Below are 18,890 nucleotides of genomic sequence, written 5' to 3'. Positions count from 1 at the left end.
GGCCACAGGTGTTTCTACCACATTATCCTGAAAACAGCCGGCAACCTGAATCCCATTTACACTAATGTTTAAGGTGTTGTTACTGCTTGTGCAGCTGTACCTCTGCTGTCAGTTACTGAAACATGCTGACCAATGCCCTGATCCTGCAGACACTTCTGAGTCGGGTTATTCCTCCTTACATACAATCAGTAATTATATTCCAGCAAAGACCTTAACTTTCGAAGAAGAACGTACAGGAGCAAGGATGTGAAACAAGCACCTACCTGTCTTCTGTATTCCAAAATAGGATCATACACCTTCCAGCCATTTTCAGGGAAAACCTCTCTGTATTCAAATGCAAAAAGGGGCTGAGAGAAAGAACATTTAGCATTAAATACTCAAAGTTCATTTTTCATGCTATCTGACATCTCAGATAATAACCTGCGACTCTTCTTTTGTTTCTACTACACTACTTTTCTTTAAGCCTTTGTAAAGTAATTGACACTCCCTTTCTACAGTGTAATTAACACACTAATGTACATTCTTCCATGTTCATTATCACACTGATCCATTACCTCCTACATCACAGGGACAAAACGTGTTTATTATTAAAGGAAAATGACTTGTGTGGCAAGAAAGCTCCTCTCACACATTATGTAGAAGTACATCCTTTACTCACCAGCATCTAAAGCAGTGGTTCTCAAACTTTTGTACTGGTGACCCCTTTCACATAGCAAGCCTCTGAGTGCGACCTCCCTTATAAATTAAAAACACTTTTTTATATATTTCACACCATTATAAATGCTGGAGGCTAAGCGGGGTTTGAGGTGGAGGCTGACAGCTCATGACCCCCCATATAATAACCTTGCGACCTCCTGAGGGGTCCTGACTCCCAGTTTGAGAATCCCTGATCTAAAACAACAACTGCATGGTCATCACATCCTTGAATGGACCAGCTGTTCTGCAGACGTGAGAGTAGTCAGCCAAATATTGACTGTGAACCTCTGACAGATTTAAAAAGCAACAGAGGGTCCTGTGGCACCTTTAAGACTAACAGAAGTATTGGAGCATAAGCTTTCGTGGGTGAATGCCTACTTCATTAGGCCATTCATGGCATTCACCCACGAAAGCTTATGCTCCAATACTTCTGTTAGTCTTAAAGGTGCCACAGGACCCTCTGTTGCTTTTTACAGATTCAGACTAACACGGCTACCCCTCTGATACTTGACAGATTTAATTGTATCCTGAACATTTTGCTCCATTACAAGCATGTGAGCATCAGTGAGAAAACTCCCCGCCCAGGCTTCTCAAATAATTGTACAGTGACACAGAGGAGTTGCATTTCCTTTACACATGAAGAAGAATATACTATACTATATTTCAGTTACAAAATATGGCATGATCCGGCAACTGCTTGCATGTGGACGCACCAATCTGTCTGCACAGAGCCCCACTGAAATAAGTAGGTCCCACTCAAGCGTGGTACAGGTGAGTTCTCTCGCTGATGCTCACATCAGCGGGTCTCCCTGGTGCAGGCACGGAATGCACATGCACACAAAGTTGCAGGATTGGGGAATTTATGAACCATGCATTCTCCCTTTGCTCAAACAATTTCATGTAAAATGTGACAAACTGCTGCTCTCACTCCCATAAAGTCAATGAAAAGACTCCCGTTGACTTTAGTAGAGTTGGATCAGGCTTTGAGACTGAACAGGCATTTAATAACTATTAATAAATAATCATAATCATTTACACTTACAGAATACTTTCCATTTAACATGGCCGTGCTTTACATATATTAATTAATACAGTCTCAGCACTCCTGGGGAGTAAGCAATTTATTATTATTATTTTAGAAATGAGACAAAAAAGTGACTTGCCCAAGGTCATCCTGGACATCACTGACAGATACAGGAACAGAATCCAACCTTAGGACTCCTGAGCTTGTGCTTTAATCACTAGACCAGACCTCCTGTCTTTTCAACACACCTGGAATTCCAGAAGACGTCCTTCTAAGCAGCGTTTTGTCCACACAGGGTATGTCTGCGCTGCAATTAAAAACCTGCGGCAGGCCTGTGCCAGCTGACTCGGGCTAAGGGGCTGTTGAATTGCACTGTAGATGTTCAGGTTCTAGGACCCTGAGAGATGGGAGGGTCCCAGAGCTCTGGCTGCAGCCCAAGCCCAAACGTCTACACGGCAATTAAACACCCTCTTAGCCTGAGCCCCTTAGCCCAAGTCAGCTGGCACAGGGTAGACATACCCAGAAAGGATTTAAGATCAGCATTTCTCCTCTCACAAATAAAATCGCCCCATAAAAATAGTGCATTATCTGAACAAAGCTGTGCACCAACATTCTGCATCTTCCAGTAACAGCAGGAGAAGTACCTACCAAATTATTGGATACTGGAAAAGCGTATTTCATTAAGTTCTCAAATATGGATCGCCTAGTTCGTCCCTCAGGTTTATGAGCAAACCGTAAGTTTCGAATGTCCTAGAAAAGTTAAACAAACCATGACATCAAACTGTTATTACCTTAAATACAACTTGAACGTGCATAGTGATTCCAATGAATCCAAGGAGAATTGAAATACAGAATTGTAACCCGGGTTTCTACATCTGAACAGTTTCTGTGAACAAGGTCAATGGTCCGGCTAGATCACGAAGACCAATATATTGGTCTACCTGAAGGGGGGTTCCAAAGAGGATGGAGCTCGGTTGTTCTCAGTGGTGGCAGATGACAGAACAAGGAGCAATGGTCTCAAGTTGCAGTGGGGGAGGTCCAGGTTGGATATTAGGAAACACTATTTCACTAGGAGGGTGGTGAAGCACTGGAATGCGTTACCTAGGGAGGTGGTGGAGTCTCCTTCCTTGGAGGTTTTTAAGGCCTGGCTTGACAAAGCCCTGGCTGGGATGATTTAGTTGAGAATTGGTCCTGCTTTGAGCAGGGGGTTGGACTAGATGACCTCTTGAGGTCCCTTCCAACCCTGATATTCTATGATTCTATGATATTGTACTCTCCTACAAAACCAAAATTCTGAAGCTAGAAGAAGCCAGGTTCACTACATTTTACCCAAAAGGGAGAAACTCCTCACCCAAAACACAGAGATTTGTAGTAAACAATTTAAGAGCCTTTAGTAACCAATGGAAAATGGTGGTCACACTAGAAGGTTCATATACATGAATATCCCTCTTTCATGTATGAGGAGTCAGGCCAAAAGAAAAAACGAGAGAAACAGCTACAGAAAATAGATGGCTGCCTTGCCTGGATCTGGATCCTGCTTCTCACACAGAGTAAATTTCAGGAGACATAGTGTCCAGAGAAGACAACAACTATGGTGCATTGAGGAAGCAACTAGAGGATTTGTCTCAGATTATATGCAATTCCCTCAACTAAGCATGTTCACAGTTTGGGAGTCTCGATAGAATCCCAGCTGCTCAAACAGTAGCAGAGACCAGGACTGCCTTTTTTCCAATCATTTGTCCAGGAGGCTGTAGTATCCTTTCCTCTTGGACCTGGGCCTTGTCCTAAAGGCCTGAGTTCAGTTTACTTCAGAAACCGCCTTTCTCCCCATAGAATACGACCACTGCTGTGGCCAACAGGGGTGCCTGAGCCCAAGCTCCCCTGCTGTATAAGGGAAGGAACTACAGCTAGGGTGTTGCCTTTGGAATTCATTTTTCCCCTTCCCTACCTTGGTCTGACATAGCCCAGCTTTGATGATCTTCTGGGCACGAAACAACATCTGCCGTTGTGTGCAATCATTTATGGTGGCTGGCCGGGGTTAGGTAGGGGCTTTATTTATTTATTTGTGGACTGGTTAAGTAGTGGCTAGATGTTAGGGGATAATATGCTGGTTGTATTAAGATTGTACAGTTAATTGATCCAAGATTGCTGGACGGGTATTCTTTTGAATTTATTAAATTGAAATAAATAAATCATTCAACAAAGGCCCTGGATCCCCTTGTCCTTCCCTTGCCATGGACTATGTACAAGAGGTGAAGACTGGTTAATGATCTGGAAGGAGATTCGTGTGCTCTCTAGGGCTGGTAGGGAATTTTTCAACTAATCATTTTTTTGTTGGAAAATGCTGAGTTATTGACACCAAAACTTTTCATGGAAATATATCGGTTCTGATAAAACTTTCATCAGGAAAGTTTTTTGGGTCCAGGATGGAATTTCGGGTCAAAACCCATCCCATAATACGCCGACTCAGAGGAGGTACTTGAACCTGGATCGCCCACATCCCACGGGATTGGCCTACAGAGTCAGTTTCTCTCTCTCACACACACAATCTCCCCTGTAAGAGCTGTTTCAGTGAGCCCCTCCTGAGAACGCCTCAGAGAGCAATGGACAATGGAGGCCCAGTGACTCAGCAGGGCACGTAGAACATGTGATCCTTGATTCCATGTTTGAGACAGTAACTTTCCATACACATTGGCTGAGGATATAAATGGAGACTGTGACACCACCTCTTTGCCTCTTTCCTGCTCCACCTTTCTGGATTATGATTTCTAACAAAGGGAAGCTTTGAACAATGGACTGAGGACCCCCGATCTTTTGGGTGATGCAGAGAGACTTATTACAAGATAGCAGATTTAACATCACTGCTATTATCCTGGTCTACAAACTCTGAAATCAACTATGATGTATATGATTCACTTTAAGCATTTAATAACTCTCTTCCCTTTTTTTGTATTAATAAACCTTTAGTTTTCTAAAGGATTAGCTACCAGTGTGGTTTTTGGATAAGATCTGAAGTATATTTTGACCTGGGGTGGGTGTCTAGTTCTTTGGAACTGGACGAACCTAATATATGTGATTTCTAGTTTTAATAATCATTTATCACAGAAGTCTGGTTAGTCTCGGTGGTGCATAAGGGGCTAGAGGGCCTGAAGGGAACTGTCTGTGGCTCCATAATAACTAATATAGTATTTTGGAAGCATACATTTGTCACAGGCTTGCTGAAATCTTATTATAGGGTGTACCACCAGTTTGGGGAACATGCCCTGTTTTCTGGCAGTCTGAGCTTGGCGCTCTTATCTGTGTCCCATACCAGGCAGCGGGACACCTTCTTTAAAAAGAAATCTTTTCCCCAGGCCCACTTACCTTGCATACAATCTCCAGTCCATAAGAATTCTCACCACGGCTGGAAGCACCTCCAATTTTCTCCACTCTGTTGATCACACCTAAAGAAGCATCTAGGACAAACGGTGGGTCCTGGAGACCGTTGAAATTTGTTAGTTTAAAAGGAAAAAACAAATAAACCAACCACCAAAACATATAACCGCTATTTATACAGAGTCATAACGGAGAGCCCAGCGCTTCAGTACATACAGTAGACCAAGGAATTAAATGGTTACAAAGCTTACCCTTTCCATGCTTTTGAAATATAGTCTATAGTTTGTAACAGTCAGGGTTCCTCTTACAGCTCCAGTGAACGGGCAGATGTAAGTCACATCTTTGGCTAATAAGTGAAAGAAAGAGAAAAGCAGCTAGTGCAAGTTTAAGGTTAATCTATGGGAGCAAAAACCTAATAGTAGTAACTTACATTTACAGTTTTGCGACTCTTACTCACATGGGAAGCCCCACTGAAATCAATGGCACGACTTGCATGAGCAGGTGCTCCCAGGTATGATCAAGGGTTGCACAACCCTGCCCAGAATTATAAATGCAATTTCCATTACTGTTATAAAGTAAGGCAGTGGTCCCCAGCGGGCGCCAGACGACGAGCCACGGAGGACGTGGCGGCGGAGAAGCATCCGCCAAAATGCCGCCGACAAGCGGCAACGTCAATAGGCGTCACCGCCGACAAGCAGCAGCATCCAGAGACATTGCCGCCGAAACGCCGCCGAAAATCGGTGGCATTTCAGCAGCGACGCCTCTGGATGACGCTGCTTCTCGGCGGCATTTCGGCGGATGCTCGTCCACCGGCCAGTACGCGGGCGCACTTACACGCCCCGGCAGGTGCCGTGGCACCCGCGGACACCGCGTTGGGGACCCCTGAAGTAAGGGTTCAAAGTAAAGGCTATTTGTGCTCCGGTACAAAACTGAACCTGCATACAAATACCACCACATAAGCACATCTCTAGGTTACACACATTGCTTTCAATATCACTGTCTAGTCAATGCTTATCCAGAAATAAGGTAGAAGTTTGCAAAGGAAAGAGCCTCTACGTTTTAGCACAAATCACGCACCACACTAACACCAATAGAAATCTTATGGAACAACCGTGCAATTTTAAGAGATATTTGTTTTACTACTAGCACATCCAAAAAAAAAAAAAATCAATCCTTTGATCTTTGTATGGGTGCACATGATGAGATGGATGAAATGTGTTGTAAATTCTATAACTAGAAAAAAGACGGGGGGAAAACAAAATAAAACAACAGTTCACAAAGAGAAGAAACCAGAAGTTACATATGGTTACACAGTTGATTCATTAAAAAAACCTATTACTATTAAAGTTTATTAAACACCCTAATGAGGACTGGGGGCCCCCTTGTGTTGGACGTGACACAAACATAGAAAAGAGATCGTTACTGCCCTGAAGGGCAAATAGTTAACGTTGTGTAAAAAAACAGCATCAAACTAAGCATGGATCCTGGTCAGTGCTGTGATACCAATTCAGATACCATCATAAATGCAAGAAGCCACTTTTCCCATGGCTGCTTTTAGCATGAGTAGGTCCTGATCCTTCAATTAACTCTCAGATAGTGACCTTCTGCATCTGACTGGTACAAATAATCATAGCTCCGTTGAAGCCAATGGAGCAACACCAGTTTACACCAGCTGTGGATCTGACTGAAGGAGTTCATTTGCCAATGATTTTAATCTTTAATTAAGCAATAAAGTCAATCTGCCACACATGATTATTCTTTGGTTTGAGTGATGAATACTCAAAACAGTCCCCTTCTGAAAAGGCGGTCAATGCTTCTCATTCATTCTAGGCAAGAGGTGCTGCTGGCTCTCTACTGGGAACACTTCCCCTAACAACCCTTCTGTTTCATGTCAGTTAAAAATGCCAACAGTTAAGTGACTTTTTACCCGCTCCCCACCTTCAGTCGGTGCCACGCCACATCTCGTGTCACTAAAACACTCTGCAGGCTCTGTGCAACGGCACCAGCTTGCAGCACTCTGCAATGAGAGGTACCAGCACTCCCTCGTTGTCAGAGGCACAAACCATCTTTTCAGAAAAGGCTTATTGACTACAGCTGCCAAATCCAAGCAGCTCGCAAAGAACAGACCTCCTTTAGAAACCCTACCAGACCCATTTGTCACAGCATGTGACTCCCGGTGAAGTCAGTGGGAGAGCTTGCCTGGCAGTCTGGTGACAAGAGCGTGGGGATCACTGGGTTCCCCAGGTTGCCAGTGTTGGATGCCGGGTGGAATAAGTGCACTAAGCTCAGGGGTTGATGGGGCAGGACACGGGAGTGGGCTGAAGCAGTTTGTGTTGCTCATTACTGACCCCTTTGAGCCAAGTCAGGAATTACACAGATAGGTTCCTATACTGACAGGCTAGACAGAGTCCTGATTGGTTACTTGAGGGTTCTTACAGAGGGTGGAGGCAGGGGTTGGAGTAAATGAGGGAGCAGAGAATTTTTTATGGGGAAAAAAAATTGTTGAAAGTTGCAACCTATTTTCTCACTGAAACTCTGATCGACCATTTTGTTAAATTTGCAAATTCTGAATATTTTTGACCAGTTCTAATTAAAATAATAAATATTTAGTTCTTACAGAGTGTTTTTCATCTACAGATCCCAATGGCATTTTACAAAGAAAAGGAAATATTTGAATCCAAATAATGGGGAGGAAAAAAGGCATCTCGGTAGAGTTTCTAAAATAGTGAAGCTAATCTAAACCATTTACAGGGCAAAAAACATTTTCAAAAGTAAGTAAAATCTACCCCTATGGAAAACTCCTATACCAGGGATTGGCAACCTTTGGCATGCGGCTCACCAGGGTAAGCACCCTGGCAGGTCAGGCCGGTTTGTTTACCTGCCGCGTCTGCAGGTTCGGCTGATCACGGCTCCCACTGGCCATGGTTCGCCACTCCAGGCCAATGGGGGCTGTGAGAAGTGGCGGCCTGCACATCCCTCGGACGCAGCAGGTAAACAAACCGTCCTGGCCCGCCAGGGTGCTTACCCTGGCGAGCTGCATGCCAAAGATTGCCGATCCCTGTCCTATACAATGGAATCAGAATGAAACCTATAGAGGTCTACAGAAAGGACTCTAAAACTCAATAGCATTTAATGGAAAAAGGTATCTCAGCTATGGAATCCTATAGATTGGTTTAAAAATTCTGTAATTCCCTATTATAACCTATAGCATGTGCCATCTTTCTATATTTTGTTTTTAGAACCTATATATTCTGCAGTATCTTTTACAAACAGATACAAATACTAGTGACTCTATATATTTAAATTGCTCCCCAGGAGCTCTCCAGAGCATGTCTACTCAGCCAAGAAATCTAAGTTGTTGTCCTTAGATTTCCTGGGAAATGTCTGCAACCCCTTAATAGCTAAAGATATTTAACAACTATCCACATGTGAGAAATAACATGCAACTGTGGGGCACAGGACCGTTTAAATGTCAGTCTCCAGGGCCTGATTATTACTGAATGTTTGAAGTTTTTTGGGGAAGGACACGAGCTTTTCAGCAATGATCTATTCTTCGAAGACTACATAAGGTCATTTTTTAGGGGAAGGGAATGAGGCGAGGGAAAAGACTAGCATGGCAGGTCAACTATCCAATGCTGTTATTTATGAGATGTCCCATTTTAGAACCCCCGAGACAAATCAAAGCATGAGAGGTTTGATTAGAATTTCATTCCATGGAATTCACCAGCAAACCCACTGCACTCAATCACATCAAAGAGCCTGAATGAAAAAAAGCCAGAACAAAACCAAACCCAAGAACCCTAAGCTTGCAAACTTTCCAGTTGTCTCTGTAAAAAGAAACACAGACAGGTCTAGACATCGACTTGCAGGACAAATTTGACTACTGGGCAGACGGTAGTTAGTTAGCCTTGCCCATGCCTGTGGGTGACAATGAATCTATTCAATACATACTAGGGATTATGGGAATTCTGTCTAATCAATAAAAAAAGCAATTAGAGCCATGTTCACATACCCATGTCTTTAATGGTTTCTCCTGGCAACAAAGGAGGTTCTTCCATTTCAGCCAATTTATTAGACTCCCTCAGGACCTACATAAAAATGCCCCAGAAAAAAAAATGAATTAAATTAAATGTTCATATATCAAAAGCTCACCCTTTTGATGTAATGCAATTGGTCAATAATAACAACAGAAATAAACCCTCAGCACTCTGATAGGACCTTCCACCTGTAGATCTCAAGGTGCTTCTCAAATATGAACTGAGAAGCCTCATGAAATTCCTATGATAACTATGATTATTCTCACTGTATAAAAGAGGAAACTGAGGCACAGAGATTAATGGTGGGATTTTACAAAGTACCTAAGTGACTTGGGAGCACATGCACCACTTTCAATAGGACTTGTGTTTCTAAGTCACTTAGGCGGTTTTTGAAAATCCCACCCTAAGTTGTTGTTATTTATTTGTACTGTCACAGTGCCTAGGAGTCACAGTCCTGGACCAGGACCCCCATTGTGCTAGGCACTGTACAAACACAGAACAAAAAGACAATGTTTAACCCAGAGTTTACAGTATAAGACATGAGACCACAGACAGACCAACAGGGGAGCGCAAGAAAACAATGAGACAATACTGGTCAACATAAAAGGCAGTGTTCATGGTTCACCAGCTGCCTAACTGCTGTCAATTTTTTTTGTAGGCATCATGGTAAAGGCAGGTTTTGACCAAGTGACTTGACCAACCAGGACAAGATCCGAGTTTGCAACTCCCAGTCCTTGCTATGTCAGGGGGTTGGAGCCCAGGAGTGAATGGCAGAGAACCGTCTACATCATCTTTATGCCACCTGGGGATTCCCCCTGCACAGGAGAATCCCCACCTACCAACTCTCCATCCCCTTGGGCACTGTGGGAGGCACACAAAGGAAACAGAGTGAGAGCTCAGGTCCTGGCCCAACATTCCTTAATTACTTTCCAGCAGATGTGGGGTGTGCATGCTTTTGACCATTTCCCTTTCAACAGGGAAAGGACACTTGGCTCGGTATGACGTCACCATCACGCACTGATGCTTGTGGCATCTGAACCAGGACAGATCTTGTCATCTGAAAAGTTTTGTTAAGACAATATGCATTAAAGCTCACTATTGCAGCGTGAGGGGTGGTTGATGTGGCTATGCAACCTCATGTGAGTAAGTAAACTTTAGCACAAGTGAGATCCATTAGCAGGCAGGAGGAGGACATACTGTTAACGAGCAGCCATACTGCAAGTGGCACAAGAGAGTGGACGGAAACGTTTACATTCCCTTTCCTGGAAAAGAATTTTCTTGCTGGCAGTGATCAGAAAGGAAAAGTACAACAGTACCAAGCTATCTGCTTTAGAGGCATTTGATAGATACTAGCTGTCTACAGATGCCAGTTTTCCACCTTTTAAATACACTTGTAGAAGGGCTTATATATCAAGATGACCTGCTAGTACAGAATTTCCTTTTCCTTGCTCGAGACACAGTTTTGACAGCCCATGCGCCTACCCATTCATTACCCTCCTCTCTCCAGGTCCTGCTCCCTTTTATGCATTCCACTTTAACACCTCTTTTTAGTTCCTGAGTAGTATCACTCAACTCCACACTGAGTGTTCCAGCAGCGGAGAGAAACTGACTAATCTCCCCCGTCTGAAGTGTGACCAAGCACTTCAGAAATCTCAATCCACTCCTGCTTCTCTTGCACACCTCATGGGCCCAGTCCAGAAATGATTTAAGCGGTGGTGATTGTGACAGAAATTGTGTTTAAGCCAGCCCCTCCCCCCCATCTGTTTTTCATGCCATCACCCTGCTCCTCCTGGTGTATATATTACACCAAATCAAACCCTTTACCAACACGTGATTTCTACCACCATTTATTTCATCTATAAACATGATCAAATGGACCAAATTCTTTTCTTAAACTGATTTTATTCCAGTCCAATGCTATCGGGTTAATGGAGTCACTTCTAATTTATACTGCTGTAAGTGGGAGCTGAATTAGAACTCCCATTGAAGACAATGGGCTTAAGTCTACAAGAAATGCCTGATCTGGCTCAGTGTGAACACTTGTTACAAACGCCTTGTCACACTTCTAGCTACACCAGCATAGTTAAAATGGAACCCTCTCCCCTCCCCCAATGTAGACACAGGTATATCGATATTCTGGTTCAGCTAAAGCGAAATAAGCTATACCAGTATAAAGCACCTTACACTGGTATAACTGCCTCTACAAAAGGAGCTTATCTACAAATGCCTATGCTGGTACAGCCCCCTAGTGGAGACAGTCCAGCATAGCTAATCCATCTCCCTGAATGACATAGAGCAGGGGTTCTCAAACTGGGGGTCAGGACCCCTCAGGGGGTCAAAAGGCTATTATATGGGGGGGTCGCGAGCTGTCAGCCTCCACCCCAAACCCCGCTTTGCTCCAGCATTTATAATGGTATTAAATATATTAAAATGTGTTTTTAATTTATTAGGGGGGTTGCACTCGGAGGCTTGCTATGTGAAAGGGGTCACCAGTACAAAAGTTTGAGAACCACTGACATAGAGACAAGGTAATATCTTTTACTGGACCAACTTCTGTTGGTGAGAGAGACAAGCATGACTCCTTATGGGTATCTTTATTCAGGAAATATCTGAAGTATGGGCTTACCCTCAGAAGAACTGCATTTTGTTTTTATATACCCTCAGAACTGCAAGCTTGTCTCTCTCACCAACAGAAGTTGATCCAATAAAATATATTACCTGACCCACCTTGTGTCTCTAATATCCTGGGACCGATATGGCTACGACACCACTGCATATCAGCTATACTGACAGGAGAGAGACACACACATAGCAGGGGGACAGGATAAGGCAGGAGGAAGACTTGTGTTTGTTTGTTCAAACAGAAAAGAGAAAGAGCTGTTTTTATTTGAGATCAGGAAATCCCTGTCAAGGCAATTCAACAAGCCTGCCTGAAATTGTGCTCTGGAACCTCACAAGTCTGTGGTCAACTTTCATGTAGGATCAGCCAATGGCAGAACTTCAGGAAAAATAACTTCCCTGCATTCTGGAAAATAACACACAGAAAAAAAAGGATGTTTCAGGATTTTCTCACAAGAGATTTACGCATGCATGAAAAATACTTCTGCCAGAGGCAGTGCTTACTATTCTCCCATTGACATTAACAGGACAGTGCCCAGTAGTAAGAGTGAGCAGTAATGGGCCGTAATACCAGCAAAAACAAACATGAAGCTGGGGAGAGCACTTCACAACCCCAGAACTCGGCAATGAGCCCCATGTAAGGAGGTCACCCAAAAGAAGTGGGTTCTAAACAGGACATTGCTGGAGAAAAAGGAAGAGGGCTTAGTACACAGGAAAAAGAAGAGCCTGCCCCAAGCATTGGGGCAGAAAGCAGTTAGGAAGCTGGCAGTGGGAGGAGACAAAGGGGGGAAATCTCAGTTGTTTATATACATAATTTACTGACATTATTTTTTGTGTTGTTTCTACCTGACTTCTGAGCAGCAAAATCTGCACAGTAAGCCATCAAGAAATGAAACCCAAGGTCACATGGTCTAATCTGGCTTGTGCACTTGGGTCCTGACTCCAACAGTCATCTCCTTGTGTTATGCAACGTAAGGGGAGGCTAAAGGTTCCCATATGAAACTGCGATTTACAGGGCTGGCTCCAGTTTTTTTGCCGCCCCAAGCAAAAAACAAAAGCCGGAGTGCCGCCACTGAAGCAAAAAAAAAAAAAAAAAAATGCCGCCCCTTGAAAAGTGCCGCCCCACGCACATGCTTGGGATGCTGGTGCCTAGAGCCGGCCCTGGCTATTTAATGGCTACTGCCAACATTACGGTCAGGATTAACAGCCTCCTCTTACAAAGCCAAACTTGACCTTTTTGTTGGTTTTCCCATCCAGCTAATCCCCTCCTCACTAAGCCCCCACCCAAAAGGTTTTAAATAACATCACACCAAAAAGGACCAAAATGGTGGCACTAACAAGGCATTGGCAAACCATCGCTCTGTTCACTGTGCTTACACATTATACCCATTTCCCCCACCCTGTGGCTGCCAGTCTCAGTTGGCTCCTCAGCATACCAGAACAGACATTATAAATAGTAATAATCCCTTTTGCATTCCCAATGTCTGAACTCTCACCCATTCATTTTTCAGAGCTCCCTGTCAATTTTACATTGGCCATTGGCACGTCACTGACAGCTGAGACAGTATGTGTGTGGGAGCGGTGGGGTGAGCAAAGAAGGGACTGGGCTAAAAATGGATTAAAAAAATTAATCTTCCAGCTAACAATTTATTTGCTGATAAAACATCCATGGATTCAAAATCTAGTACCAAAAGGGCAGTAACCCTTTAAGCTCCCTCAGTAAACTCTTTATCTAATTGATTACTTTAATGGGTTATAAAAGGAAAACATATTCCTGAATATTATATCCAAAACTTTTGTGAAAAAAATGCAGTTCTTCTGAGCATAAGTGCATACTTCAATTCTTTCCCAAATAAATATCCTTCCCTGAATCAGGGCCTTATATCGTAAGCTGTCAGGACAGGGACTGTCTCGTACTGTGTGTCTGTGCAGTGCCTAGTGACACAAGGCCCCAATTTTCTGGACACTACCGTAATGTACATAATAATACAGAGTTTTCTTTTTGCATCTGTGATGTTCTTTAACACCCCCGCCCCCCGGGAATGTAAAAAGCAACATGCTCTATACCAAGGTATCCAAAGACATTCTCCTGATAGAGTCTAAGGCCTCTGTGACCTTAAGAGCCCCCGTATGTCAACTGACAAAGGGCACACCCAACACACTGTTGTCAGGCTATCTAGCCAAACAATGTCTTGTAAGGTGACACACTGGTCACAAATATCACTGCAGGATGCATGTATGGGTTGTATATATAGAGTTGTGTATATGGGCTGGAAATACATTTTGAACCCAGCTGATGAACAAGCCTTCCCTAGACAAAGGAATGTGGATTTACCTGCCCACATGGATCAAGCTGACAGGCAGATAAGAAAATAGCATGCATCAAATAGCATTGATTACAAGCGAAGGACAATGAAAATATATTTGCATCTAAGGTAAACAGAGTGGTCAAGTTAATTGAGAAAGCAAAGTGACCAGAGGATGAAGGTGGGGCTGGGCACCTGCACCCCGAAGAACAAGCAGCAGGGAAGAGAAACTTTGTCTGGATTTACCCATCAAAGAATACATTTCAAAGATTTTGGGAAGAAAGGGACTCCTTTGTTATCCATCACTTAAGGGACAAAAGGGGCTGCGCTCTTGGAATCTGTGATAGGAGGATCCCCCAACCATGTGGGTTGTGGATGCTGAGAAATGACTGTTGGTGCAAAATTGCCTGAGACCAGGATTGTAATCTGTTAAATTTTAGACACTAGTAAGCATGTTTTATATATAACTATTTTCTGTTTCTATTCTCTCTGCTAAGTATCACTTAATTTGCTGGTCTTTATTAATAATCTTATTCTTGTTTTATAATAAATCCATCTCAGTGCTATTATATTAAAGTAAGGTGTGCATCCTCTGGCGTGTAGCATGTGTCTTTGGAGTCAGCAGACTTGGCAATTTCTATGATAGGGGCTGGAGACTGCAGAGGAATGCTCTTCCAGGGTGCTCGGGAACTGGGGTTCACCGAACGTTACCTGCAAGACAAGGTTAAGACTCACAGAGTCTCAAGGAGTTTGCTGGGGCAGTGGACAGACTGGTGTGGCAGGGAGCTGACACACAGAGTTTAAACTTCAGCAAAGCTCTCTCTTGCTGAGGCAGGGGGTAACACAGGGGCTTACAGTTCTGGGCACTCCAAGAGAGTATCACAGCCTCCTCCCCTATCTTCCTCCTTGATCTATCTGCTACCTTTGCACAAAGTTAGTCTCGCCTCCTGAATTTACAGTTCTCCACTGCCTTGTGTAGTTGGCATTTAATCGTTTGAGTGAAACTCTGTAGACATTACCATGGTGTATGTACCAAAATCCATTCTTAGCCCAGGATACTGTAAAATGGGTATTAAAGGATCTCGGGGGGGGGGGGGGAAATGGAAGTGGGAGTCTCCTTGCATTCACAACAATAAATAACGGAGGCCCAATTCTGCACCACTGAAGTCAATGGGAGCTCTTCACTCACTCAAATGGTTGCAGAATCAAGCCCTTGATGCTAATTTAAGAACAAAATAATCGATCACTGGTGCATTAATTTCTCCACTAATCAAAACATTTCCTACAGAGACAGAGCAGATTTTGAGGGCATCGTTTTTCTGGAATTTTGCAAGCAAGATGCTTCTGTTTCCTTCATGCAAAATTAGATCAACTATAAAACAGTAATTATGTTTACTAGATAAATCCCACTGTGCCCTGCAAATATTGTACATCTTCGGAGAGATTTTCTGCTGTCATTTAGGACTATTTCAACGGCACTTTGGGAGGATTTTTGTGCTATGTTTCTTACTGAAAATGTAATAAATTATAAACGGGCTTTTGTTGATTACTTTAGAATCACTGGGGATACCATGACCAGAGTATCTATGGAGCATAATGACAGGACAACTGCAGGACTGAGCCGTAGGGCCTTTTCTGGCGATTAATGACCAGATGGGCTGAATACAGCCATTCAGCCCAGCATGTCATTAATCCCATAGAAATGCCTGTGTCTTAATCTTTTGGCTGTTACAAAGTGAAAATGGGAATTGAACAAAACACCAAAGGCATATGGATCACTTCAAAATGGTACATCCAAGGGATTCAACATTCTGTACAATGGCCAATCTGCCCACAGGAATTATCTCACAGCGTTCCATTCAGTTTAGAACAGAACATCAGGCTGAAGACAGTCTCTCAACTTGCTTTAAGATAACAAACTCCCATTCCAATTATAATTAAGCCAGAGAATATTAGGTTGTGCCTTTCTCTATTCTGGAGAACCACCATCTGATAAAATGTACAATGCAAGTGCCTTCCAGTGATAGCTTTCCAAGCCTTGAACAAACACAAGCAAGCAAGCAAACTAAATAAAATTCACCTGCCGTTGCGTCTTGTATGTTTCATGTAAGTATAACAAGGCTTGAAAAATCCACTTGCCTACTTGCCACTGGCTTGAAGAGCTTTAAAAAGGTTTATGGCCAGAAGATTCTTTTTAAATAACTAAGACCACCAAGGAAATGAAGATGGTTTCCAGTGGAGGGGAATATAAGTCTCACAGCAGTGTTTTCCTGGTTTATTTTTGTTTTGTTTTTCATGACTAACCTCCCTACCCACCCACCCCCAGTCCCAGCTGTGCAGGGCACTTCAGTCATTTCTTGGGCTGTTGTAATTTCTCGGCCCTTCAAACTGACATGTGAATGTGAGCTGAGAGTTAGAAATTCAAAAGGAATTCATTGTTGAGGGCCACCAAATGGGAGCTGAATGGTCTCCTGTTTCTCTGCAAGTTTATGTGGCTTGGTGCTTCCAAAAATTGTCTCAATAGGCTCCTAGAGCAAGCCATCACCTACTCAACATGTCAGCCTCCCCGGCACAGAATATCATAGAAAATATCTATTCGAACAAGTTCAAGATTTTTAATACAGAGCTTTCTTCAGCGCCAATGGTGTCTTGGGAGACAACTGTTCTATTCATGAACAACGGCTATCCAATATCTTTTGACAGTGCAGTGGCCTGTCTGCATCCACTTTTTGATTATTTTCCATTTGTTAAACAGATTCCTAGAGTCATAGGTTAAACTGTTAAAGCTCCCAATGAAAGAAATAAACTAATCCTAAAAAATGCACATTAATGAAGTTCAAAGCTCCAGTCTGCGGCAGATAAGTTTAACTTTTGTGAATGAGCTGGTAAGTAACATAAAATTAAAAGTAAAAATCAATGCTCTAGTTGATTGAGCAGAGTTTTTCACATTTGTGATAAACTCTGCTAACTACGCCAAATCATAGAAAATTGGCTTTCAGATCAAGGTACTAATTTCACTTAGGAAATAGTGCTGAGTAAAGTAGAAGTTCCAGATGTGAAATGACAACTATTTGTCTACAATCATGTACCACTTGCAAAAAGAGGAGGAAAAAATAGCTCTCCTAGTGCAAAGACAACTAAACCCACAGATAATCAAATCTTAGCAAAGAATTGAAATCAATCACCCTTATGAAGACTCTTATTAGAGTACAGTACTGCACTCCTGTTGGCTTCTTACTCCAGCCTACTGAATATTTATCTGGAAAAACCATAACCCCTTCTCTAGTTCTACTCAGCAGAAAGGAGAATTCAGGAACTTTGCATCTAAGAAAAAATCAGCAGAAATATCTGAAGGCCATTTGCTTATTCTCTTTAGGTTTCCATTCCTTATGGATGACAATCATAAATGATTCCAGAGTTTTTTCTTTATTTTACATTAGTTTATATTAAAATGTTCAGGCATATTAATGTTAGCCACTTCTGCCGTCTTCTGACCAGATGAGTGCTCAGGGGATATTATTTTCATCTAACAGAGACAGAAAATTGACCCCGTCTAGCTTTTTCCCCCCATCTAATTTGCATTAAGTCAATATCCTGCAACCTGAACTTTGGCTGGTGTATAATGATGGAGGTATAAAAAGAGGGTGGGAAAGACATGAAAAGGATAATCCTGCTCAAACAAGCAAAATCTTCCCCATCACAAGGCAGCTGAAAAAAAGAGATGGCGACTCTCTTGAAATATTCCATATTTATAGCCCTGGAGACTTGAGGCCTATCTCAGCAAATACACTATTGCATAGGCAGGGGCTGCTCACTCATCACCAGCGTGCCATTCCAGAAATGAGTGTGCCTAGGGACAAGAGCATACTTCAGTCTCTGTAACCACTCAGTCCTTTGCATCTCTGTTCATCGATAGCTTATTGTTCTAGAGAAGAAAGCAAGTCCAGTTCCCACTCCAGCCTATTCTCCTGCCAGATGCAGGACACAGTTTGGTGGGGGGAATGCCCGTCCCATTTGACCAACTTTATCTTCTATTTAGGAAGCAGAAAAAGAGGAGCAAGAGAAGAAACAAAACAACTGCTGTGACTGGCTGCTTCCCAAAGGCCTTGCCTACATTAAAGAGGTAAGGCAGGTGAGGTAATATCCTTTAAAAGAACAATGTCATCAGCGTGGTCAAGGTCTGCGAGCAAGAGATCACCGATCTCAGTGCCTATGGACCTGACGGAATGCTGCATTATGAAATCCATTGCCCGACCAAATAGTGCAGGGGCCAGAATGCAACCCTACCTAACACCAGATATTGATTTAATACGCGCTGACATCCAGTTCCCCAGACGAACACAGGCAGTGATTCCATTATGAAGCTTTCTAATCAAGCCCAGCAGAGTGGTAGGGACACCTATGCCCTTTAAGGCCTTCCATAACGCAATATGGTCTACTGAATCAAATGCAGCCTTAAGATCAACATATGCTAAGTGCAGGGGCTTCCTGAACTTGCGATGTATCTCTGACAACAAGCGAAGGACCAAAATGGCATCTAATGTGGTCCTGTCCTAGTAAAGCCTGACTGTTGGGGACGACGCTTCCAATGTAGCAAAGGCGCCGGGCGTGCCAGCAAAACATGCACAAACACCTTCCCTGGAATGGAGAGCAAGGTGATCAGCCTGTAGCTCTTACATTCACTGTGTGGTCCCTTGACCTTATAGAGTGAGATCACAATACTGTCCTTCCAGGCGGTTGGCAGGGTTCTAGTTCTCCACACCAAACGAAAGATGGCCAGAAGTGATTCTGCAACAAGATCAATAGCACATTTTAACAGCTCTGAGGGGATGC

The 18,890-nt window shown here is 43.1% G+C and overlaps 1 protein-coding gene across 6 annotated transcripts in view; it reads right to left on the bottom strand.

Annotated features, from left to right (window-relative positions):
- Positions 1-18,890, bottom strand: part of MTMR2 (myotubularin related protein 2) — a 77,405-nt gene that overhangs the window by 18,590 nt on the left and 39,925 nt on the right. For 3 of the 6 annotated variants that reach the window (XM_005309168.4, XM_065581561.1, XM_065581562.1), the window contains exons 3-7: positions 9,108-9,183; positions 5,347-5,441; positions 5,084-5,194; positions 2,369-2,470; positions 264-347 (exon numbers count right to left, since the gene is read on the bottom strand). In XM_005309168.4, the coding sequence (XP_005309225.1) occupies positions 264-347; positions 2,369-2,470; positions 5,084-5,194; positions 5,347-5,441; positions 9,108-9,183 (468 nt within the window). The remainder of the gene's footprint in view (positions 1-263; positions 348-2,368; positions 2,471-5,083; positions 5,195-5,346; positions 5,442-9,107; positions 9,184-18,890) is intronic. The other 3 variants (XM_065581563.1, XM_065581564.1, XM_065581560.1) reach the window with 1 other exon arrangement.

The sequence above is a fragment of the Chrysemys picta genome, chromosome 1 (genome assembly GCF_011386835.1).
Source record: "Chrysemys picta bellii isolate R12L10 chromosome 1, ASM1138683v2, whole genome shotgun sequence".
NCBI classification, from domain to species: domain Eukaryota; kingdom Metazoa; phylum Chordata; order Testudines; family Emydidae; genus Chrysemys; species Chrysemys picta.
The sequence above is the reverse complement of the archived record's forward strand: the minus strand, read 5'-3'. Positions and strand labels throughout refer to the sequence as shown.